Genomic DNA, 27,278 nt, shown 5'->3' with positions numbered 1-27,278 from the left:
CTGAACCTTTTAAATTCTTTAACACATTATAGTGTGTAGGAACCTTCAAATACTGAGATTGATTAAATCAAACTAATGTGCTTTGTAATTGCAATTTTATAAAATACACATCTTAATAAAACATCAAAAATGCCAAATGAGAAATCAAATGTAAATGAAATAAAGGGAATTTTCTCTGCTTAAAGTAGGTGGAAATAATGCAATAGCAACGCAGAGAAGAACAGCTTTTCTTATGACATTTATTTGCCATGTACAAGTTCATTTCCTATTTAATAACTTCAAATCAGATATAATTTGTCAGCTATAAGGAGGGCACAACTTTGGGCACCCAATCAGTCTCTGCCCTCTAGTGTTGAGAAAGCAGACAAACCTCTTAATAGAAGTGTCACTACAAAGAAGTGTGAGCTCAAGAAAAAAGTTTTTCATTATCTTCACTGTCTATTCAGTAGACAGTAGTTAGGAAACTTTACCTATTGTAATATATTTTCATGGACTACATACAACTATTACTGGCACTCTGAACAATCAAAGTAAGGCATGGCATTTTCGAATAAGACATCAAAGGGCGATTGAATTAAACGCTGGAATGGCAAATTTTAAGATTCTAATTATGCCTATCAGAGTCTAGGAGTGGAATCCACTCATCTTGGGGAAAAAAAAGGTACATTTTTATAATATGATATTTTCTTAACCATTTGCATCTGACATTTGTAGTATCTTCACTGCAAACACAAACCAAGATGACACATTATCAGAAGAAACAGATTTTCTGTGTTTCTTGCATTTCCTTTTAGAGGTGATTCAAAAATATGCTATCTCATCCTAAAAATTTGCTTTTTGAAAAACAAGTTCATTTTAAAGCTTTTGAAATTCTGAACACTAACATGTAAACAGAAAAAAATTAGCATAGCATTTGGTCTTAGTGCCGACATTTAGTCCATAAACTATCATATCTTGGATACTGAAATAGTTGCATTCCTGTTCAGTAAGTTGGTGCATTTGAATTCCTTCCTAAGTAAAAGATGAAAATGTATTTGGTCTATTGCTAGAGGTGACTGTTAAGAATCCCTTAGCATCAAGAACTTCTTCCCAGTGAAAAACAGACTTAAAATGGAAAAATGGCACATATAGAAGAAGGGAGAAGAAAAAGATGGGGAGCTCACCTTGACAGCAGCTTCTGAACCTCCTTCTTTAAAATCTTCATATTTCATTACTTCAGCCATAATGAATCCCTTTTCAAAATCTGTGTGAATCTTCCCTGCTGCCTGAGGAGCCTTCGTCCCTTTCTGTCAAAGGAAAGACCGGAAGAAAATTAATTGTATTTAAGAAGATTGATTGCAGGAAACAGGCTTCTCCTTTTTGATATGCTTTCAGGATCTGCTGAAACTTTGTTTCGTATCAGTTAAAATGTCACGCATACAGCTGGGTAATTCTCAGTACTGGGACATACAGATAGATCCTTCGCCACAGATAAACCAACTGATATTAAAGAAGGGCAGCTTTGTTTTTCCTAATAGGTATCAACAGCAGTATTGATTTTTAGAAGCTATGATTGTGTTTTGTTGTGAGATTCACTTCGATCCCTAGCTCTCCACACAGAAAGTGAGAAAAATAAAGATTTTTAAATAACTTTAAAATCTGAATTACTCAAGACTTTTACGTCTGTCCAAATAATTTCAATTAAATGGTAACATTCATTGGCGAACCAAATTTGTAAGCAAAAATGATTTATGGATCTCAAGCCCTACATATTAGCTTATTTTTATTTCAGAATAATTTTAGGAAGTCTAATACAGAACAAAATGAGTATTCTTACCAAAATGTCAACAATTGAATCACTAAAAAATAAAAAATCACAGGCAACTGTTATAAGATAATTTAAGTTTATGCAATAGAAGAGAATGCATTATAACTGCATGCCTTAAATTACAAGGACATACATTCTGTGCACATACAACCATGGAGAGAAATTTGAGAAATAATGATGACCTAAAGGCTGCTTAATAAAGCATGTTAAAGTGCTAAGGAGTCTGACAGTGTAAAGCACAGTTTTTACAATAAAAGATGTATTGGGTTAATATGGCTACTCACTGATGCTTACCTGACTAAATATCTTTGCACATTAAATCAAAGATACTTACAATCAGTCTTAAGATAAACCAGCTTTCAAATTTTCTAATAAAGAGCAAGCATTTCTCCTACTGAAAACAGTGGAGTTTCACAATGTGCGTTTAAAAACTATGGCAAAAATCAGAACAACAAAACTTCTGCTTTTATATCATTTTGGTAGCTATTTCAGGGACTTTAGCTAGCAGCTATCATGTAAAAGGAGATGAGATGAAAAGGTTAAAAAATAAACGTGCTTTTAGGAAAATAAGTTTAAAGTGCTAAAACATATACACAAACATCTGTAGCAGTATTAATAAAAATATAAATTTACTGGAAATTATGTTGATTAATGAAAACAAATTAATTCCATTGAATGAAAGTAAATGCAGCACTGAAATTCACTGCATAGCACTAAATACACTGATGCAAAAAATAAAAGCTCAATGACAGATTTGCACCTCCAAAAGTTGACATTTTTGTAATTTTTAAGATAGACTTTGTAACTACATGCATTTCAAAATATTTTTCAATACTAATCTTTATATTATAACATATTTACATTAAAAGGCAAACCACTACAGCTCAGCTCTTACTGTCCTCTGGGAATAAATTAGTCGATCTCTATGGCTATAATCATTCTACATCAATATTTAGAATACGTAATATAATTTTAGGCATTACATAAGTTCCCGGATAAACACACAAACTACCAAAATAAACTAGGTCTAAATATTAAAGTCAGTAAAAGACCTGAATTACTGCACACTGATTTTAGGTTTTTGAGCCCAACTGTGTATCCATGAGGAATATAATGATGTTATATTGCTTTTATTGCTGAAAATGTAATCCGAGCAGAGCAAAGGAGGAATGAACCACCCGCAACCCAAACAAACTTAGTGAATACAAAATGAAAAGCAACATCAATTTCACTGCAGACAAACCCAGTCACACAGATTAAGCAAGCACAATACTGGTACGTCTTATCTCTGACCACAGGAGGAGGGTAGACAGATTCTACAGGATGAAGAAATTCAGACTATGTAATAGGCAGAATCAATTGTTACCTGCCTCAATCAATGCAGCTCCACTTTCACTGTTCAGCAGCTCACAAATAATTAAAGTTATCCTGGACAAAAACCTCATCTGTAATGACTAGCTAACCGCCACCATGACAAACTTCAAAGTCAGTGATATCAATCTGAATTCAATAGTGTGGAACTGGATATAGCTGATGAATAAGTATGAATCTTACCCTGATGGTCCATGCACGCACTTCATCTGGGCCTGCAGTGAAAAAGTATTCTAGTTGGAGTGCTGCATATCCAGCCTTAATGATCTTTGCTAAAGCACTGAAAAAAAAAAATGAATCCAGTTCATTCAACATATACACATAAAACAGCTAAATGCCCCAAGTAATCAATTTACATGGAAAGACATCACATATTTTGAAGACACTGGGTCTACTTTTAAACACAGCAATAATCACAGTAGCCTTTTTCTTTGAACTCTCTTCAGAAGAACTACTTTTTTACTGCAGCATCATAGAGACAGTATTTTGATTTGTTTATTCGGCAGGATACAGAAATATGGGATAAATTTAAATCACCCTATCAGGCAGCACTTTTGGTCTCATGCTATTTTCAGGACTCCAGGTCGTGAAAGCATAACTGTTTGACTGAAATTCAATATTGAAACAATTTATTATAGTTCTTCAGAAAAATTAGGGCAAATTTTTCTCCACCGTCCCTATTCCCCATGGATGACGAAACAGTTTTGGTGATCATTCCTTCTCAAAAATATACATAACTAATACCTATGTTATAATTAAAACACTGTACAGAGATGACAGATGACAGTTAAAAACTTAATTTAAAATAAATCTTTTCACTCTGTCTCATGGTAAAGAAAGGAGAAGATTCTCTCTTTATAATGGTAATTACTCTGTCATTTATTATTCTATCAGCGCAAGCAATTAAATTACTGCAAGGAAATAGTTGATAATAAAGTGTAGGGAAAATGAATGCTAATTAACCTTTGTGTCATGTTCTCTTCCAGATACTTCTGTTTCTCCTCAGCACTCATATCTTGCAACTTGAGTTCCAAGGCCCCACTAAAAGGAATGACCAAAGCACCCGGGTCGTGCTTGTCCACCCACTCTTTAATTTTTATCAACCTGTACACAACAAAGGGCACAACATTATCTTGTAGTGCATGCATGGCTGTACCACATTCATTATTATCAAGTAGCACATACATATTCATAAGAATTGCACGGTTTTATGATGCCATCTTTTTGTGTATTGCTTTCCAAGGTCAAGGCATTAACAGGCAGCAATTGCTTCAGGTGTACTCCATTAACATTTCACTGTTTCTTGGTTTCTGTCTGGCATTTAATCTATCAGAAATAGGCATAATTCGAGACAATAACTAGGTTTTTGGTAGAGGTTAAATACTTGCAATCTAAAATGCTAACTGAGTAAAACTTTGTAGATCTGTGGACGTACATTTTTCTGAGACTTCCAATAGTGATATTTATCAAATGCAGTAAAACTGGGAGTCTTCAGTTTTAACTCTGACTTTTTTTTTTTTTTTTTAAAAAAAAAAAAGGCATCTCAGTGGCTAGAGCAGCTGACATTAGCAGACAGAACAGAACACTACACTCCATAAACTCCTAGACAGCAAGCAGCACCCTGCTTTTTCTGGCTATTGATCTTGGAGTATGCATTGCTAGTCAATACAGGGCCGTGTTTCTACTAGTTTCTCCCACCCTTCTACTCAGGACAAAGCTTCTAGATATTATACTACCATTACTTTTAAAATAAAGAATCAAGTTTCCTATTTCTCTTCATCTTCAATAACTGGCAGCATCAGTAATAGTTTGCTGTACATCTAATTTTATTTTTTTTTTTTTTTAGTTGAACGAAACTACAAATTTAGAGCTACAGATTTATGGTGCTAGTTTTTGGATGTTCAATATCCTATTAAAAATTAAGAAAATCTTTGCAGCAATAGCTGATGTTTAAACAATCTTTAAACACAGGCATCACATTAATGACTGCAAATACTATTTATTTTAAACTTAAGGGAGACATTCATAAATTACCTGTAAGGAGTTCAATGTTATTTATAGGGCACTATTTCTGAACAGGTGCAAATGGTAAGAAGGACAACTCTGTATGCTCAGCAAGAAAACACAAGAGGCATGGGAATACCTCCTGTACACTAAGACACAAAGTACAAAATACAGTACTTTGGGTGCCGTAGATGTTTCAGACCTGAAGCACCCACCATACAGCACGGGGTTTTATGCTTGCTGAGTTCTTCTTTTTCTTAGTCCTGCTAATCTCCAAGATTTAGACTAAGGTTTTAACTGCTATTATACTAAAGTGCTTTGAAACTGTGGCCTGCAAACCTTTAAATAATCAATGCAAATGTCACTTCAGAAAAAAATGAACTGAACCACAAGTTCATCAACACACATTTGTCAAAGAAAATAGCAGGGGATCAGAGCTATTATGAGATTAAGTGCATGGCCCACTGAGTAGGGTTTTAGATGGGACAAAGAATATAAAAGTTCACTCAATAGTTTTCACACGTTTGTTATATAAGGCTGGTCTTCTATCACTTACTTATGTAAATACCCCATCAGTGGTTTTCAATCCTCATTATACTAATCTTTTTTTCCTCCAGTTATCCAATGAAAATACAGTCTGGTACCCAGGACTGATATTGAAACACTATTGCCTTCAGAAACGTCTGAACTGAAAATCACAATTAAGGTGCATTTCTGAATGTGACATGTGACATTTAACAGCACTTCTAAAACTGGCATTTGTAGTTAACTAATTTATTTTGGCTAACAAACTGGATATCAAAGTTCAGAGCTTATAAATGCCAACCTTTTACAGAAAATGGATCTGCTGTTCGTAAGTGTACTTCAACATCTGCGCATACATCCTTTTTATTTTTTTTTTAAGAAAGTATCTAACACTGGCCTCTAGACTACTTAAATAATGTATCAAGTGAAAGACAGAATGAAACCTGCAAACTTGAAAAAGTGAAATGAGCACGAAAGTAATGTCAAAAATTGGATTCAAATTCTGTTTGGTAAATATGGTCATCGTAACTAATAAACTAAGAACTATTGTGGAACAACAAGATAAGAAATAATTACTTTGGCTAAAACACCAATTCAGAATAATAATAGTCTTAGACTGTCATTTTAACAGCTTTTCTATTGAGTCCTTAGAGGGATTATTTGCATTCCTCAGGTATTCCATTGTACAATTCAGATGAATAAAGACTTACAAATCATTCCTCTACCGCCAGTGTGAGACTTTGATCCAGTGAATACACCATTGTACCTTAACTATAATTGGCAAAAAACCTGACAGTGTAGAGCATCACAAGCTTAATAACAAAGGAGAATATCTCAAAGTGTTGACAGATGATCTTCATAATGCAGGAGCAGAGCTGGTACATTTTAGCGATAAATGAGCACTGAGGTCTAAAGGTCTCTGAAGTGACTGACATCAGACCTGCTACAGCCTCACTAAAAGAATAAGGTACTGCATCCCACTCTGTACAGACAGTCAGGTTCTCTGCCTGAGTCTTTCACTTCTGTGACTTTCAATGTCACAGGAATTACTAAAAAGTACCAAGGAATTCCCCTAATGGTGATCAAAATAAACAAAAAAAAGTAAATACTCAAATATAAATACTGATATATTTCTAAATGAAATTTTCCCCAAAAGAAAAATGCTTGACTCGTAATCAATAAGGTAACAACGCAAGTGTCTTTCCTGTTAGGGATAACCAAGCGTGCTAAACAGAACAAAATTCTCTTAACAAATGGTAACAATTAATGTCAAATCTGTTTTATTTGAGCACATAATTTTTCCATGGAAATGCTCTATATCTGTAAAAGGCCAGCATTAGTACACTCACTTGGGCCTGAGTTAAGATAAGCAAATCCCAGAGTATCTCTCTATTATTTCATGCTATACTTGATATGATGAAGGGTATTGGATTTTAGGCTGAGAGAAAAGACTATTAACACTTAAGAAAATCCCAATGAAAAAAACCCAAGCCACTAAAATGCAACAAAATGAGAAGGGGGAAAAAAAAAAACCAAACAACAGTAAAACTGGCAGAACCAATGACCATGACTAACAGCTGAAACTACTTTAAGAAACAAGAAAGTATGAAAACCCTTCTTGACAAAGTAAACTGAAAACTATGTGAAAAGTACACACTAAAAGCAATTAAAAGTATCCTCTTTCGTAATTAGGTTTCTAAAAATGCCATTATTAGTCGAGTTAAAACTAATTTCTGACTATAAAACATAGAGCAGAAAGAAGAAAGGCTTTTTCTAGTATGACTCAGTCATAAGCGCAGGATCTCTCAGAGCATTTCTGGACACCCAACAGCCCCCTGAGGTGGCTTGGTTCTTCCCTTCAGGTGGCTCTGTGGAGAGGAGGAGTGTGCCAACAGAGGGTTCCTCAATTGAAATTTGATTCTACTCACCACAAATGGACAAAATATCCTTTCTGGAAAAAGATACAGACCCAAGAGACAGTAAGACAACCATTCATTCTGTGATGGCAAAAAGAAAATCTTAAATAAAAGTTGAAAAGACAACTGTGTAAAAACCTGACACAAGAACAAAACCAAAACTAGAACAAAACCAGATCTGAACAACTTGCAAGTGAAGGCAGCACTCAAAATTCTGACCATGGAAACCAGCCAAGACGAATTAAGATGCTCACTTCCCCCTAACATGGTTACTGTTGGCTGATAAGGAGATAAGGAAGGACAAAAGCACGTCAGCATATCTACTACTAATTCAGAAAAGCTGTGAAGACTGAGATGTTTTCTTGCCACTACTAGATTCCAAAATTTGAAGAAGGCATCATTTAAGGGCATTCTAGTTTTTAACTAGCCTGACAAGGAAAAAGTAAATGAAAGAAGCCAGTGATTTCAAGTGCAGAAGGATCATTAACTACCAGAGTTAATTCCTGATACTATCAGGATGCAGAACAGACCTTGGAGAAAGGTTTAAAAACAAGGGCACTCACTGCAAAGGCCAATGAGCAAAGAGCACCAGAAGGACAGTTGTGCAGAAAGGAGTGCCTTCACTTTAAAATGGTGATGGTTCCTGAAGCACAAGAAACCAAAACCTGCAGACAACCAAAATAAAGAGGTACAAAAGTTGCGGAATGTACATTAACTACAAATCGATATTTGACAGAGTTTCACATGAGAGATCCAGCTGGGAACAGACAGAGTTCAGATGGAAATCAGAAGTAGTGATGGAAGAGAGAAGCTGCAGAGAGAACTTAAGCTCAGCGGACACCTGCAAGACAAGATGATCTGAAAAACTGACCCCTGAGAAGAAAGGTGATTTGTGAAAGTATGCTTTTGTACGAGCAAGACCAAAAAAAACCCCATCTAACTCATGGAAGAAAAACAATTGTTTTTCTGTTCTCCACCTGAACTACAAGTGGAAATCAGCAGAAACAAAACAGCATGGCAGGGAAGAACAAAATACCAGGAAGCACCACAAGAAGGAAAGAAACAAATGTAGATAAGTGAGAGAAGATCACTAAGTGATCAAAACATACAAAAGACTGGAAAAAAAAAAAAAAATCTACAGATAGGAGCGAGAACAAGAGGTCCTAGCAATTCCAACAGGCTCTTCTCCTTGGCAGTCTGGGCAACCCCAGATTTTTAAACCCTTCCAAACGCAATCTGTTCAGTGCTCTGTTTCCCACTGTTGAAAAGTCTTCCATATGTGTAGCCTAAGCCACCTTTATTTCAATTTAAATGCATTAGTCTAACTGAGCCTATACACTATGGACTGGGAATACACACTCCCTTATTTCTTTACAGCAGCGTTTTACATACTTAAAAACTGAGCCCTTTCTTTTTTATTTTGAGCTTTCCTTGTAAGCCATGTATTACTTCTAACTTTGAACCTTTTGAGACCAATTGGAGAGAGTCCAGAAAAGTTCCTGGAAGCACACAGTACCTAATGCACTCCTCAGAACTCTCAATAATAATGTCTTACAAGCATTAAAAATAGCTAGAGGATTAACTCACACATTTTTCAGGTGATTCTCCTGTTTATAAAACCCAGTATAACATTTGCTTTTTTTGACAGCACTGCAACATTATCTCATGCTCAGTTTATAAAACTTATTGTATGACCCTACTTGACTAGCTATTCTTAATACTATATTTGCATAGCTGATTATTCCTGCATAAAATCCTTCTCAGAAGTTGCACCCTAGCTCTTTTTTTTCCTAATGATTTCTTCTATTTCTTGAGATGCTCCTAAATCCTAATTTTGTTCTATACATACCTGGACATCTCCCAGTTTGGGGTCATCTACAGATTTAACAAGAATGCTCATCATCCAGCTCATTAATGGAAATACGTAACAGTATTCAACCAGCAGCCGCTTCTGCAGATCTCATAATGAGATATTCTTCCATTTGGAAAGTGAACCACTGATAACTATGCTGTGTGTATTATCTTCCAACCAGTCTTGCACACTCGACATCCAGTAATTTCCATCTAGCCAATATTTCCTATCTTGTTTAGGAAAATGGTGTAAGGCATTGAAGCCTTTAAGGGCTTAATAAAAATCTCAATATGTAGTAAAGTATATTTTTTCACTATATGCAAGACCATTAAATTTATCACAAACAAAATATTAGAGTCATCTGACAATTTAGACAAGTAATAAATAGCCAACATGAATTTGTGAAGACAATTGGGTTGCTTCTAGGTGATTAAAAACCGTTGAATTGTTCCACCATTTTTCTTGAAATGAAAGGAAAACTCATTGACTTAAAAATGTCTTGTTTCTTCTTTCCTCTTTGTGGCTTTCTTTTGCCTTTTGAAGCCTCACCCATTATCCACAAATTATCTGAAATGATGACAAATTAGGCAACAATTACTTTTTTTGCCACGTCCCAAAATATTCCACTATGAGCACCACTAGGTTTAGTTGATTTGGTGGGATGGGAGAGGAAGATCTAATTTACCTAAGCACCAGTATTGTGTGACACAGTTCATAAGTGATGTCCTTCTCTTCTGTTAGCATGCACAGACTCTGCAAAGATCAGGTCCCACTGTTCTCAGTGCTATACATATAGAGAGAGATGAATATGTATATGTATTCTTATATAAATAAGAAACATTCGCAGTCTCAGTAAGCTTTCATTCCAAATTTATATAACCAACAAAGAATGGAATGGTGGAAATGATGAAACCAATGTATATAATAATTTTGTATCACAAAATAGGTCAGTGGCAGAAGTTAAGAAAGGGAAGCTGAAAGCAGAGGTGGTACTCTGCTGTAGCAGATTAACATGCTGTAACTTTTATTGCTACCTGCCTTTTTTTGGGTATCCCTTTCTTCTTGCACTACATAAAGAAAAAGGAAGACTAAAACAGGAAAACATTAAAGAATAAAAAGGTACTTTCTTCCCCACCATGGTAGTTTGCTTTTTATGAAGAAGACAAATATACAGAAGGTTTGGGGGTACCTGTTACTGACTTGGGCAATCCCATTTCAAATCATCAGTGGCATTTACAAATTTATTTTTTTATTTCCCATTCCCAGATGGCCAGGAGGAACACAGCAATCCTTAGATTTCAAAAGGCCCTTTCCCACCCCCCCCTCCTCACCTGCAAATACTTTCTAGTAACACTTCAGAAGAAGAGCACTGCCCCCACACACTGGGCTGCTCCCTGGCCAGGAGCCTCCACTCAGCCCCTCAGGGCAAGAGCTTCAGGAACTCAGAACTTCATTTATACTGTGCATCCTGAATGCTTTAAGTTCCTTGATACCTCCCTAGAGTCTGATGTCTGTATCCGCTCCAGTATTTAGTCATTGCATCCAGATGACCTTATAAAAGACCAACACGGAGAACCTATCTCACACGTTAGACGTCACTCGCTTCTCCAACACAGACTGACTTGAGCAGAAACATTTTCGGGAACATGCAACACATCCTGTGATCCCAGGAATCTTATGACAGAATAGGTATATAAAGTATTACATTCTACCAGATCTGGATTTCACACTTCATTGTAATTTCAACTGATACTGCACCAAGAAAAGAAGAATAGAAGTTCCTGATCAACACTGTCATTTGCCATTTATTATAGATGGGTTTCTAACTTTCCTTAACATTCTCCTTTGAAATGTAAGTAATCCCAGGCTCTCTGCCTCATGTATGTCAAAGCAAGTTTTTCCAGGACCTTGATCTCTATCACAGCCATTATCTTAAATCCCCTATAATTCTGCAAAATCATTTGTTAGATGGGGTGACCAGTATTGCACCTACTATTTTAGTTCACGTTGCATCCCAGATTCTAAAAAAAACATTTTCATAATATGGACATGAGCTTCTCATCCCATTCCTTATCCATCCAGATGTTACACTTGCTTTTCTCCTACCAGCTGCACATGGAACATGGACCCTACCAGCACTCCCCGCAGGCATACTCAAGCTGTTCACCAACAAAAATAACTTGGCAAAAAGCAGGTTTGGGAGGGAGAGAAAATTTATTTCTTTCATACCCCCCCTCCCCACCCCTTTTCTTTTAAGCTGGACCAATTCACTTTCCCATGTATCCTTACAACTGGTTGTGCCAATATAACTGAAGGGTGGTGCAGGAACAGTGGAAGTCTGTTAAGGTCGGGAGTGCCTTAAGTTAGCCTACCACCCAAAAGAGCAATGCCACATAGCCAAGTTCAATCAGGAATTTTGGTGTTTATTGTTGGAGAATGCTTGTCTATGGCATGACTGCTGTGTAAAAATTATCCCATATGAGATCACTTAAAAATAGATTCTTCAAGGCAGAAAACAATATTAGTTGACAGGGGAAGAAAATCAAGGCAACATTCTGAAAATTCATATGAAAGCACTCCATGCCCTCAAGATATAATTCTATTAACAAATTGTCTAACATAATATGGTAGTAGTATACGGTTCTTGGTCTATCTGGTCTAGAAAGCTACCTGGAGATATTCTCTGTTTAATGGTATGTTAAAAACACCTAAGGATGTAACACTTACAACTTTATACTACTGACCACTTCCTGAACCTATTTCATATAAAGATTTGTCTTAACTGACATGAAACTTGTTTAGCTGTTTTGAGTTTGCAAGATGTTGGAACTGTGAAAGAAATAATATCAGAGAACATGATATTATCTGTAAATGGAGCACAGACAGCAGTTAATGGACAAAATGCTTTTAAAACTAGGAAAAATAAAGCATGCATAATAGAAAAATCAAGTTGATGACCTACAACCAAGTTTGAATTAAAAAATATCAAGATGGTAGAAAGACAGCAAGAAAGAGGTAAAATAATCCAGAATTACTTTTTCTGCTAGTCTATATAGAGCTCTCAGTAAGAAAAGATTTTTCAGTACCTTATACAGCAAATTCCATCTAACAAAAGGTCAGTCAAGGTAACCCTATTTTAAACATTTGTAAGAAGCATCATTCATGAAGAATAAAGTTATTGAAATCCATTTTTAAAACATTTGTTTCTGATCTAATTTTCAAGACGTCAGTAATATCTCTTTATCCAAACCATGGTCCCCATTAAAGTGATCAAAACCAATTATGACTTAAACAATAATGAAAACGGTACTACACTGCTGCCGTAGCACCTGCTGGTACGTGAAAGGCTTACAGTCTCTAGTTCTCCTTGGTCTGCCAATTCTGAAAATTAATTCTGTCTTAACTCAAAAAAAAAAAAAAAAAAAAAAAGAACAAAAAAGAGAAAAAAACCAACATGGCTGTGGCTGTCAGCAAGGATCAAGCACAGTCAAGACTAAACTACTGATGAAACTGCATAATAACGCAGACTGCAACAAATCATGCACACTGCATTTCACAGTTATAGGCATAACAGGCTCCACTTGCAGCACATATACTTTGGGCAGAAAAGATGCCTTTTTGAAGTCACATCTTGTCGTTCTTTCTTTGGAAAGTCACATCTCACCTGTCTATCATTTATAAAATGCAGAGTTTTGAAAGGTTATCTTGAAAATTATAACAAAATAATTTAACAAATACTCATTCATTAATTATAGCAGAAGCAGCAAATCTCAGTCACAAGAGTTATGTGCAAAATGATGATGACTGAGCTACTACTCCAGATCAGTAGAAAGAATCCATATTCCATACTCAGGTTTACATTATGGCATGATAATTTTAACTTTTGTCTCTTGACAGGGCTTCTTATGTCACATGGAAAACTGTATTCTTAAGGGTCTTGTACAAAAAAAGGCAGGACAACTCATATCAATGCTATTAGAGCAAAGTCTCAAATATGTAATCCCATAAAAAGGAATTATAAACCATGCATAAATAGAATATTTGATCAAAAGAACATGTGATGCCTTAACAAGAGAAACTTTACATGAAATGCACAATGGACAACACCATTTTTAATTTATATACTTCGATTCTTTTATGTACTCTGTGCACACAAGCAAATACAAGGCCATACTCCAAAACAAAAAATATTATCTACATAAAACTCCTGTGTAATGAAATAAATACATACTAACAACATTTGAAATAAGATAACATTTGAAATAAGACACTATAAAGAGTAATTGGGAATATATTCCACTGGTGGTAATTAAAAATCTGCAATGAGTAACACAAATGCAAACTACAACACATGTTAGTTTGGGCTTTCACTAATGTCAAAGAACAATTTAATGAAACTTAAACAAACTGGGTCAGAATATTCCCCCCCAGTTCTCTTAATGAAATATCCTCTCCTGCTCACACATGATAGATGGAGACACCTTCCTCAGTTCTCCAAAATTAGTCTGTGTGATCTTAACTGCTGAGCCTCTGGAGACCACAGAATTCACATGAATGCTCTCTTTCTCCCTCCATCAGTTGTTAAACTATGTAAGTATTAAAATTGCAAGAGTCAAATATTACCACAATAAGAGCATTAGATTTGAAATAGTAAACCCTGCTTATTCCCCCCACCCCCTTGGACCATTACCAAATACTAACATTTTGTGATCAGACAATAGTACAAGCGACGTTTTAAGAAACAATTTTAACGAGACTAGTAATAAGAACCACAGAAGCTGGCAATACTGGACTAAGTTGTGGGGAGTTTTTTGATGAAGAAAAGATCAAACTTGTTATTAGGGTGGAATATCGTACTCAATAAATCAGAAATTAACTTGATATTTATCCAGAGGAAGAACATCATCTAAACTCTCATTATAGCAATGAAAGAGTTATTTAGTTGAATGGTTAATATTCAAACTACAGCAACTCAAAGAATACAAGGCTTAATTTCAGACACCTGATTTAGATACCTAATCTCGCTCTGCTCCCTATGTAGTTAATGAAGCAGGAGACTCTTCCGAGGGCAATTCAGAGCACTTAAATTACGGCTCCTGTTCTCACTTTCTTCTTAAAAGCATCTTCTCTCGCCCCTTTTCATAGGCTGCTTTAGAAACTAACCCTGACCTTAAGTGCCTAAGTTGCTTATGTAAAATTATGTGGTGTGTCCCAGTCTTACCTCCTGCTGATACATTTCCCCAAAATACTGTCTAATAAATACAACAGCATATACTGTACTGTCATATGAACATGTCCATGTCCAAGTAAAACACTAAATGCGTTAGGGATTTTCACAGTGTGCAGAGAAGCCTTGTATGAAATGCACTTCACTAATTTGAAAAGCTGTCACAAAAATGTTCAATTCTACAGACACAGTCTGTTTACCTGTCTAAACTGTGGTGAAATGAAAAAAAAAAAATTAACAATATCTGAATCATCTACGAAAATATACTTGTCCTAGGGGAACACTAACTTTGATTTTTTTCAGAAGCAGGAATAAGTATCTGGATCAGTGTCTGAAATTACGCTCCATTTATCTGACGGACTGTAAAGGATCTGTTAGACATGAAGATTTTTATGGCTGAAAACGGAATGACAAAGTAAATTTCTGTCAGAAATAAATACTCTTATTCTGTGGGTGGGTGTGTACAAAACATTTTTTTTTCAAACACAAAGCTAAAATTTGATTTATTATAAAACTACTACTTTACCTATCTTCATTTTCTTATCAACTATGGAACTAAGATGCCTTCAATGCCCCCAGCAGTTTTAACAACAAAAAATTATGTGACTGAAAAGAAGTTCCACCTTGATGTCACAGTGCTCTGTGGTATGTTTTACCCTTACAAACACTGGCACTAACAACAATAGGATCAAAAAGCCAAACCTGAAATGCAAGCTAGTTTAATTTTTATGACTTGGCCCAGAAATCATTTTTCAATAGGAAGTCAGAACATAAGCCCAAAAACATACTAATTCATGTTCAGTCTCTTCTGAGTAAAGAAAAGGCTCCATGTGTGGTGGCATACATGATAGTTGTCAACATAAATGAAAATGTTCATGAATAAAAAACAGGCTGTATAAAGAGCTAATTATAATATTACTATCAATTGCTAGCTTGCACTTGCAAATCTTTCATATCATATAAATGCATTGTTTTTGACATTTCTCTGTAGCTAAACATCACATCATTTCACTTTTTCAAAGTAGTTCAAATATGCACGGGATATACTATAAGGAATGTGGTCTGATCTGCAGTTACACTGAAAAAGAAAAACCTATGACGCAAATGTGCATTGTCATTAAAAATTTATTTAAAACATTAATCAGCTCCCAAGTAAAAAAAAATCCAGACTTTTAACAGCCTCTATAAAATGATTTCTACTTTCTGTATATTCATCCTTTCTATCCAAAATAGCAGTTGAAAACACTTCACCCAATCATGCAATTGAAGACTAAAATAATACATACGCTCAAAGCAACAGTGAAGTTGTGAATTATTCAACTTGCATCCAGATGTTTTCTTACCATTAGAAACACCGTTTATTTGCTTAAAGCAATCACTTACACTCTTTTAGCATGAGTTGTAAGAAAAGTTTCAATAACCAATGAAAAGCACCATTCCTATTTTAATGCTCAAATGGATTCTTCTTCTATTTTAGAAGTGACATAGAATTTAAGTTTGGAAGAGGCCTGCTCAACAGGCAAGAGCCCTAGTAAGTAATATATGATTAAAAGCAGACCTAGCCAAAAGAAAAATACTAAAAAATCATAGTGGGCAGTTATTCTAGGACATGATAGTCTATTCATTTCTCCATCAGAGAGTCACTTAATCAACAGATACAATGCTGTTTTAGACTTAGTTTGGTTGAGCAATGACACCAAAGAAGAAATGATCACAGAAAATAACCTTGGTAAACACAAGTAATTTGGTTTAAAGGAAAAAATAAAGCATGCCTTGATAAATTCATTCTCTCATTGATATGACATATGATTTTCTATGCAGGAGAAATACATCTATACAGTATTTGATAGTGCGCTGTGTGTGAAACTACTCATTCAGCCAGAGAAGAGGTGGAACTGGATTTGTACAGACTGTGTACTGAGTAATGCACTGGATCTGTTAACAGGGGAACAAATTGGTGTTTAAGGATATCGTTAATGAAGTTTCACAAGGATCAAACTTAGGACTGATCTTATTTAAATACATTAATGACCTTGACACAAACATTAGCTGCATGCAAAGTTTACGTTCGATACAAGAGCAACAGACATTTCCTCAAGAAAAGTCATCATTGTCATCATCAATTGGAAGTGACATAAAAGGGGGACCATGATGTGCTAGTCTTCTTCAGAGCAACTCTAAGCCACCAAGACAATGCAACAAAGGCAAACGTAATCTACAGATCCTACTGGAAACGCTTCCCTTTGTTCAACAGGATGCATTATGTCTGCAAGTAAGTTATTCATGAAAGCATGTGGACTACTATGTGCAGCTGTGGTCAGCCAAATTCAGATTATCAGAGGAATGGGAACCTTACGTAAATGATTGAGACAGAGAGAAAATTGGTAATGCCTGCTTTAAGTAAGTACTGGAGGTAAACACCAATTAGATAAGATACGATTTAATCTGCAGGACAAAGCTGCCAGATCCACCAATGAAACAAGCCAGCTGTGGAAAAATGTAGGCTGGAAATTAGCAGAACATTTTCAACCGAAGGCCGCAGCAAGGTCCTGTGAACAGCCTCCCAATACTAAGTGTAAAACAATCAGCTACTGTTAAAAAAAAAAACTTAATTAATTTATGAAAGTCATTATACTGTGTAGCTACCAACAATAACTGGTTCTGTACTGAACGCAGAGGAGGGATGACAGTAATTTAGGGATTACCATATAGTTACAAGGAAGCACTACACTTTGTGAATTCAGAAGTACATAAAGGCTATGCAGAAATGCAAAGGGGGGACAAAGAGGTCTCAACTTCATACAAATCAAGTTCCTACATGTTTTGTAAAAACCAATGCCTCCACTGGGGAAAAGGCACGAAGAACTCAATCACCACATATGGGACTTGGCTGAGGCTAGCCAGCCGACCAGCAGCAGTAGGCTGGCAGACTGATGATCATGCAGAAAGTCCTCCTGAGCCACAGAATATGATGCTACCTGCTGTTCAGTGCACCATGTCCCTCTATTTTAAAGAGTGAGTATAAATTAGGAATCACCGTTGTAAAGAAACAAGACTCAAACTCCTGGAAAACTAGACTTCAGAACTCAAACTCTTGGTAAAGTAGACTTCAATGAGTTCTTCTCTTCCAAACTAAAACGTAATAGTAGTCAAAACTATCCCATAATTCCAGGTATAGGTACCAGTACCACTCATGAGGAGAGCACAGGCAAGGCAGAAGAGGTGGCTGCAGTATTTGTACCACAGCTTGGCAGTAATTTATTTCAAGAGTTGGGCAAGGTACACATTTTTAAAATAGCACTAATGAGAACACTGGACTTCATTATCCTAATTGGTCATATGAAGAAAATTAAGAATATGATTATTTAAAAAATGTGTTAAAATTTTAATGGAAGTTTCTTACTTGGCATCACACACAGAAAGCTAGAAGGGACAGAAGTAAAGTCCAGTTCTCCATCACCAAATCTCCAGGCATGTAAAATGCCTTTAACACAAAGCCATCCCTTGTCTTCCTCCAGTTCCAAGTCAGTATCAAGTTTTGCTCCAGAGGAAGGGAATCGCATCAAGACAAGTGTCCTATCCTACCCAACCCTACTGCATCCTCAAGAGCAAGCTTGTCCTTTGCATGGACCAAGACAAGGTTGGCTGTAAAGGAAAGGGATCCGTTCGGTCCACCCATGAGCAGACAACCCTTTGGGGCAGGACATGGATTCTGAAATGCATTGGCAACCTTCATTCTGACATTTTCTGACTTCGAAGTGTTTCCCATTACAACATTAAGACGCTTAGCATAGCTGTATGTAATTTCCAATTTCTAAAACAGCAACCAATAAACATGTTAAATTCTAAACTCAATGTACTCATTACATAGCCACTACGCAAACCTATCTTTGAGCTAATGGAGCTACAAACAGTGAGCATTTGCCCCTCAATGGACCAGAAGCTGGGAAGAGATAAGGTGTTCTACTATAAGATGTCAGGTACTTGCTAAGAGCAGAGAAACAAAGAGACACTACCTCTGAATTTCATGCTGTGCTTTGTAAGGAGAAAAATGTAGTGAGTACAGTCTCTTCTGACCCTTCTTCCTAAAATGCAGCCACTTTCCCATCCCATCCAACAGTTCTTTGCCTTCTGTTGCTCACTCTGGTTTCTTTTCCCAGTGTCTTTCTCCAGCCTTCAAAGCTTTCCATCCTGGTACAACAGCTCTTTAGCAAGATGCTTCCAAATGCCACCCCCAAAACCCCCCTACACATCTTCATTCAATTTGCACCTCCCTCCTACCCTGGCTTTCGGTCACTCCCACACTCCTACTTTCTTTTATCTCATTTGCGGGGTTAACAGTTCTGGCCCTGGCCAGGGACCCACCTCCTACTCAGCTTCCTTCATTCCTCAACATACAGAGGTACATTTGGATCCAAATTCCTGTTAGGTCTGCTCAAATCTTAAATTTAGTAACAGCTGTTTCAAAGAAAAATTCCTTAACCACTGTGTATCTCACAGTATTTAGCACCACATTAAATATTTACCACTGCACTTCCTTACATTTTGTTTAAAAAATAAATCATACAAATACTGGAATTTTAAAATTTGTTCTGCACAAATCGAATGCATTTTAATGATTTTTCCCACTAGAAACAGGACAAAGTAATTATGTAATAGGCTGAAATGAACTAGGCTCAGGAACAAAATACAAATTTAAAAAACAAAAAAACCCCAATCCACTGTATAGTTACTTAAATACCAGAGACACAAAAACAATTCGATAAAGGAATTATATTTTATCAGATACATAGACTAGTATTTGTTCAATACAAGTCCTTCGTTAGAGTCTAGAAAAGCACAGAACATACAGTTCTATTTCTAGTGCCTCCACTTATCAGGTGAAATCTTCTCTTTACACAGGCAGAGGACAAAAAATGGGAACCTAACTAGATAAGACTGAAACACGGTAAAGCTAACAAACATTGCCTCTTTCCTAGAAAGAGAAATTCCTCTCAGAAAAAGATGCAGTTGATAGTTTCTCAAGCACATTCATATAGTTATTGTACGCTGTACTTTGGCACATACTTGTGGAGCACCCGGCAAGAAATGCCAAGAGTGCAGGAGGATATGACTTAATATTCTAGTTGCAGCTGCACATGTCCTCATTTTGCTATTTGCCACATAGAAACCACAACTATACATTACACATCAATCAGAAAAAGGATACTACATTTTTAAATGTTTTAATGAAAATAATGTGAAGTATGGAACTTAGCAGTAATGAGATGCCTAAACCAGAAGTAATTCCCCGGCTCTACAGCAGTTATAAAATACTACGTAATAATCCTTTACGGAGAAAGCACTTACTGAATTTGTGCAAAACTTATATGCTGCAATTTTCAGAAAAGCACCACACTACAAATGCATTCCACTCATTCAGAAGCAACCCAGATTCAGTACTATAGAAGCTGAAGGTACTGCTCAATGCAATGATTCATAGTTTCCCTAATAAAAAGATTCAGCAGTTTTCAGTCGAGACCTTTATTCCCTCTCTGAATAAATGATGCCTGAAATTTTTATTCTTGTTCTAATGGAATTTCAATGGCCTTCACTGCAAATCTACTGGAAATTTTCGCATATTAAGTGGAAAAAATTAAATGATGTTAACCACATTTTAATGTGATTAAGGCTGACAGGGTCATTATTTCTGCTAATCACTCAGTTTAAAAAGCTCAAACAAAACTTTGCAACAGCCAACGTTTTTTCTGTTTTTCCGTATGTCTACTGTAGTTGAGAATTAAAGCCACTGTAGAACATGAGACACAGTGTATATCATAAAAAGGATATATCAAGTGTTTTCTGCAATTTGTACATGGATTTCACGATAATTAATCTTAAGATTTAAAAAAGAAGGGGGGGAAAGATCAATCTTACAATATGTAGACACCTTTGCTTCTTTTGTCTTCCTCAATCAAGAGACAAAATAGAACAAGAGAATATATATATCTTTTCCTATAGCTCCTATTTGCTAGTGAAAAAGGGAAAATATTTCTGCATGTCTTTACCATGAACCAAAAGGTATGCGTAATCACTGAAAATCATTTCCTAGAAAGCATCTGTTGGGCCCTGCAATATGGAGTTCTGCTTGTTACTATTCAGGTCGGCATAAGCTGGAAAATGGGCATAAAAAAGTGGAACAGAGGCAAGTGGCAATGATGATCAGCATATAGTTTTCACAGTGTCTTGTAGTTTCTGCTCATGGAGGATCAATGATAGAACAGAAGATTAAGGAGACTGCTGCTACGGTCACTGGCTCAGCTTGAGAGCCACAGCCTTACAGCCAGCCTTGCCTGCTCTTGCTCAAAGGTCCACCACTGGCTGCAGCACTGAATCCCAATGGAGTAACCCCCCAAGCTCAGTAACGGAACACAGAAGCCTTGAGGGTGACTGAAGAGGGTGGAAGGACTTTAATTAAAAACCAGCCATAAGTCTGTCTCATTAGTACTACTAGAGGAGGGGGGATGTTGTTTGTGGGATTTATTTTTTATTTCTTTCTGGCTGGGAAGGGGCTGTTCAGAGTTTTTGTTTGGCTTGGGTTTTAGGCTTTTTGCAGGATTAGCATTTTCTGTAAAGACCACCACTATAATGCTTATTGCGTGCTTAATAATTAATCCCACCCTCCGTGGATCCTCATTTTTGGAGGACCAGTACCTCTCATGCCATGTCATCTCTCTCCCCACAAACCCAAAACTTACAGATGATTTAAAAACAACAGGCAAAAAAGGCATTTCAACATCCAAATTAATTTTTCTATGTAAGTAACTGTGTTTATACTTCAGTTACTTTAGAAGAGAATGAAAGTGCAGACAGACTGATTCACATTGATCATTCCCATCTGGTTTAATAGATACATTTCAGCCTTACTGGATCATTAAAAAATAAAGCCTGTATTATAGCAGCTTCTTCAATTACAAAAAACATTTAAAAAGCAGTAAACATGATCATTACCTTCTTAACCTTAAGGTACATGAAATTTATCTGAAAAATATTTTATTTCCTTCCCATTCCTTGGCAAAGTATCGAATCACATACACAGATATTTTTAGATCTACTTCATGATTAAAACAGAAAATGCTATGAAAAAAGATGGTAATCATACACAAGTCTTTTCATATAAGACTTTACTTCTACCTTCATACCTACATGTATTGCTAACTCTGTATTTCAAAAGCCAGCAGCTTTTTTTTCCCTAAAGAACATTTGCTTCTCACCTGAATACTTTCTGTAACAAGAAAAAAAAAAGTCCAACGACATTAGATCATTTACTATCAAGGAACAAACTAGGTTAACATCAATATCATATTACGGCTGTAGTTTGTGATGTTCTCAAAAAGAAACATTATTGGTATTGTTGGACTTTCTACTTTTAGTGTGAAGCCATGCACTAGTGCATCAACTAACAACCTCACTGAATTCTTGTGCTCATCTAAGAAGGGACCCTGCTGAATGTCCTAATGCATCTTATTGTGAATCTTCAGCAAATAAAACTTCATGTATGAGCTCATGATGTGCTTTGCTGCTGGAAAGTCACAGGCTCTGTGGGAAGCTTTTTATCTTCCCAGCAGTCAGTTCTCTGAGAACATCAGTGCAGCTACTGTAGTTACCTGTAGATTACTTGTATTTTCTCACATCTGTGTCCAGCAATCTAAACCATGATGATAAAGGGTCATTAGGTTTTGAGTGAGGAAGGGGATGGACTAGACAATTTGCTCTGATAAGCTCCTTGTTGTGAGCGCCGGTTTAGAATGTGAAATGCAGGGTTATGCACATTCTCAACTCAAAAACCAGTGCTCTCAGGGCACCAATTAAAAATCATACTCAGCCCATCTTAAACTACACAAACACATCTTACCTAAAGTTTTTATAATTAATAATATTGCAATAAAATAATTCTGTCATGGTAAGAAGGACATCAACTGTCTATTAGCCACAAAAGAATTCAGGTACAATTACTAAGATAACTGCTGTTTGGAGCACAGCAAAGCAATTTCCCACAGTGGGACTTACAGTTCAATTTACCAGTTGGGCAAATATTTTGCGCTCGGTAGTGGTCTACAGAGTTAACAGTTACCTGTAACATTTGAGCAGTGTTATACTTGGAGAAAACTTTCTTCAACACAAACAGGTGTTTCAGCTTTCTCTGTTCCCATGAGCACACATTTTTTCCAACCCTGTTCTAAGAACTATTTTAAGGCTTTTCAATTAACATTAAATGCAAATTTATGAAAGGCCAATGGCTCTATTTTCCCATTCCAGGCTACTCACAATGAGGTCTTGTAAATTATAGGCTACTTGGAAGAGGGATGAGAATAAGTACAATGTCACCTATAAAATTACGTTAGCCCTCAAGTAACTTGATGATGTGGTAACAGGCTATTTTTCCTTACGGGGTATTCTTAATTCAGTAAAATAATAAAAAAACAATCACATGAGTTAGACAGTACTGTCACAAATGGAGAGACATGTACCCACAAATGGAAGAAGACTCTGTTTTCATATGCAGCAAACCCAGATCATACCATGAATACAGTATACAGTGAGAATGTTCCACTGACATGGGCAGTGATAGAGCTGTAAGAATCCTTTAAAATATTTATAGCGAAGTTTTGTGTCAAACTCCAGAGAGTATCACAGTATTACGTTATATCGTGGTATTACGTTAGACAATAGACAAATACGTGGAAAGACAAAGGAGCCATTGAATATTTCTTGGTCAACATACAGTCATCACAAGAAATTCAGAGACTTAAAGAGTATGAAGATTGTAACTACTACACTTTCCTCTTCGCAAAATTAAAGATTAAAATAATTACCATTGAAACACTAACTCATCAGCCTAGATAGTTCAAAAGCGTTTTCCTCCATTGCCCTTGCAGAGATGATGATATCCTGCTATGTTGCTTTTGAGTCTTAATTTCAAGTCAGTGAAGAAAAACAGAAGACTGATATTTTACACAAAAAATTAGGTCTATTTCCAAAGTAGAGTAACAGTAACAATGCATGCTCATAGTGGACCTTCCACCAAGATTCAAAGAGAGCATTTGAAAAAAGAGCTTTTTAATTTTATCAGTTACTTTTATTTTATACATATACATCTCCTGGTTCTGACTTCTGCAAGAGGACTAGCTACATACACCACACTCGCATTTTTTTTATTACTACATGGCCTTTAATGAAAATGCAACATTTTGAGAACTAACATTAACAGTGTGCATCATCAGAGAAAATGAATCCTTAATAATTATTCATACACCAAGTAACTGTAAACCCAAATCATTTCAGAAGACCTGAATGTGTCAAGAACTTTGACAATTATGACTGGAGCCAGGAAACTGTAGCACTGCAGAATTTCTTATGAATTTTTCTAGTTACTTTTTATAAATGCTGTCCTAGATGACAGCTTAATGTGTACCACATGCAATATTTATTCTTTTTCAGTGTCAGACTGTCTAGCCATCCAAGGGAATACAAAGAATGTCACTTATTAGGATAAAAGCACAAGGAAGGTAATCAAGGACATATGTAACACCAGCCAATCATGCCCTATTTCAACATCCTATTCCATTCATAACAGTTCAACAATTATTTGCTTACTGATAACTTGCTTTCAGGCTGTTTGTGTTCCCCATAATGGTGGTTTGCATTTATTTTGCTCTTTAGAATTGGACACTTGCTGTGCCATGCACGTTTGTCAAAACTTTATATCTTCTGTCAGAAATAGCTTTAGCATATCAAATCATTTCTGTTTGTCAGAAATCACTAATAGAACAATCTAGTTACCTTCTGTGTCAACAGGGTACTAACATAACTAGAAATGAGAAACAAAAGGCTGTCACACAACCACACGCTACTGCAAGACAGGCAGCTAAAACCATGTTTCTGTTTAATATACTTTGAGCATATAGCTGTATCTTTATGGAAAACCTAATAGAGAAATTAGACTTTGACTGGAATGGAAAAATATTTCAGAAGTATATTAAGCACAAAGACATTAACCTTGTTTTTTAAGCCTGCATAACTAAATTCCTTACTAGTCCTCCATGTCTCTACCATATTTTTACGTACTTATTTATTTAACCAAACGCCTATATGGAATACTTGCAGAAATCTAATCTGCTGATTCCAATCTATCTGATGGATTGAGTTATGAAAAAGCATTAATTCACAAAGACAAGTAGAAACAGGCAGATAGAGGGAGCCAAAGACAAACATTTACCCTCCATAAAGTTATTTTTAAATAATAATAATAATTTAGAAAATCCTATGGGAAACTGAACACGCGCGCACATGCATGCACACTTCATTAATCTGAGTATCCTGGGACATAAAGATTTTATTAAATAAAAACAGGTATGGATTTAATGAGCCTCTGAAATAAAACATAAGCTGGAAGAACCATCACATGTTTTAGATTGACAACATTGTGCGGGTTTTCAATGTATTAGGTGTAAGATTTTCTTTTGTTTTTTAATAAAAGCCATTTGTTTGGATTTAAATACATTTTCACTTCAGAAGTGTAACACTGTGCCAGTGCATGAGAACAAGAGTAAGACTTGATATACAGTGAATCTGATTAATGCATTTTCATTGTTCAACTCAATGAAGTACAAAACCAGCACATGCACTTACTCTCTTTCAAATATTTATCTTCTAAACATCTCTTCAGGCTCTAGAAACTATTTCCAGAGCACAGTAAATCCCAAACATTATTTAATTTAACTTCTCTCCAAATTAACAATAATTAAGGTCAAGCATTGGTAATAAAGGATAATAAGATACCCGTAACAAATGTCTCATTTGACAGTTCTTCCATTAAACATGTATAACCTACGAACTTTCCTCTCCAATTTAAACATGAAGAAGCACCTATTCCTGGTTTCAAAACAAGGATACATGGTTCTATTCATTGTAGAACTAGTGACTATCAGCATTTGAACATCAGTCATTAGTATTAGTCATTAGAAGAAACTCAAGTTGTGAAAATAAAATACTCTGCCAAAATTTTGGAAGGTAAGCAATATTTCGTGGGAAAAACAAGCAGTTAAGTGTAAACATATTTCCATGTACTTAATACATAAAATTGAGCTGTAAATAGCTATAAAATTAAAAGGAAAACTATTTAAAAAACCCAAAATGCATCCCATTTTCAAAATAATCATCAATGAAAAATGTGTCTGTCAATTGTGAAACAAAGAATTTACTTCAGAGCTTGAAACTCTGTAACCTTGAAAAATGGGTGCCAAAGCCACAGCAGCCTATATTTCCAATTGTATAAAAGAATTTTCCTTCTTAAACATTATTTTTCTATTTATAATGAATGATTTTTGATTGGCTGATGTTCCCATTTAGTCCCTATTTGTAGAAAACAGAATAATAATTCATACAGTATTCCCCCAGAGAACGGAGATGCTGTAGACCATTCATGAAGAACGATTTCAGGATGAGTTGTGTTTCCAGGCCCCATAAATATCTCAAATATCAACTTCAGTGAGATAAAGAATGGTAGGTGAAATAAAATTAACTTCAACTATGAGAACTTAGAGAGATTAACAGAATTCCATAGCATGTGATAGCAAGAAATGTTTCAAGACATGATCCAGACAGACAAATTCAATAGGCAGAATTTTAGAGGTACCTACATGTACTTGTTTGCAAGCCAGATACATCAATACTGAGTAACAGATTACAAAAGGAAAGTTACTTACTAATTTGGACATTGTTTAAGATACTATTATAGTGATACTGATTGCAATGCCCAATCCAAATTTCCCCATACAGATGTTTTTGCAAAAGCAATACAAATAATTCTCTTTTTATTTCAGAATAGAAGGCAATATTATCAGGGGGGTTTTTTGCTTAAAAAAATTCTGAAGTGAAAGCTCATCTGCCAGTTATTACAACGGTCGATGGTCCTACCATGAGAATGAAAGACTGTCTTTCCTCTCAAAAACTACTGGTTACAAGCAGCAAGGAGGTGTCAGATCCTCACACAGAGAAGGAGCTACTCGCATTGCTCCCATCGCACGAAATGAGACCACAGCCACCCGCCTCTCTACAGTCATTCATCTCTGTCTTCCAAATTCTCAATAGGACCCACACAAAAATAACTGGTGGTTTTTAAATGCCATGTCAGATATAATCATAACGACCCAACAGATGTTAAAAGCTGGGGACACATACCCATAGTATCTATTTTCCCCTTGATTTGAAAGAGTAATTTATTTTCTTTCTGGACTATGCACTACTTCTGTTTCTATGTTGTCTTGTTGACAAAGACAGGCTAACAATGCTCGTTCATTCTGAAAGGCACAGGGCTCAATAAATTAATAATAATCAGTAATAATAAATAACTTCATATACAGTAACTTAAGAATAAACAACTGCTATCAAGAATAATAATCTCTTGCACAATTCTCTATCAGCTGATTCGCAAAGCAAAGAAGGGCAAAACCCCCCCTTTAAAAAAAAAAAAAAATCCTACTTTCTAGGATAAGACCTGCTCATTAATGGGACAAATTCAAGTTATTCTTTGAG

The 27,278-nt window shown here is 35.8% G+C and overlaps 1 protein-coding gene across 3 annotated transcripts in view; it reads right to left on the bottom strand.

The window, feature by feature from the left end:
* The window catches only part of OLA1 (Obg like ATPase 1), a 103,160-nt gene that overhangs the window by 3,387 nt on the left and 72,495 nt on the right, over positions 1-27,278 (bottom strand). For all 3 annotated transcript variants that reach the window (XM_082313759.1, XM_082313758.1, XM_082313760.1), the window contains 3 exons: positions 4,142-4,282; positions 3,362-3,458; positions 1,164-1,286 (listed from right to left, as the gene is read on the bottom strand). In XM_082313759.1, coding sequence (XP_082169885.1) covers positions 1,164-1,286; positions 3,362-3,458; positions 4,142-4,282 — 361 coding nt within the window. The remainder of the gene's footprint in view (positions 1-1,163; positions 1,287-3,361; positions 3,459-4,141; positions 4,283-27,278) is intronic.

This window comes from Platalea leucorodia, assembly GCF_965183815.1.
Source record: "Platalea leucorodia genome assembly, chromosome: 5".
NCBI lineage: Eukaryota > Metazoa > Chordata > Aves > Pelecaniformes > Threskiornithidae > Platalea > Platalea leucorodia.
This window is presented reverse-complemented; position numbering and strand designations above follow the sequence as displayed.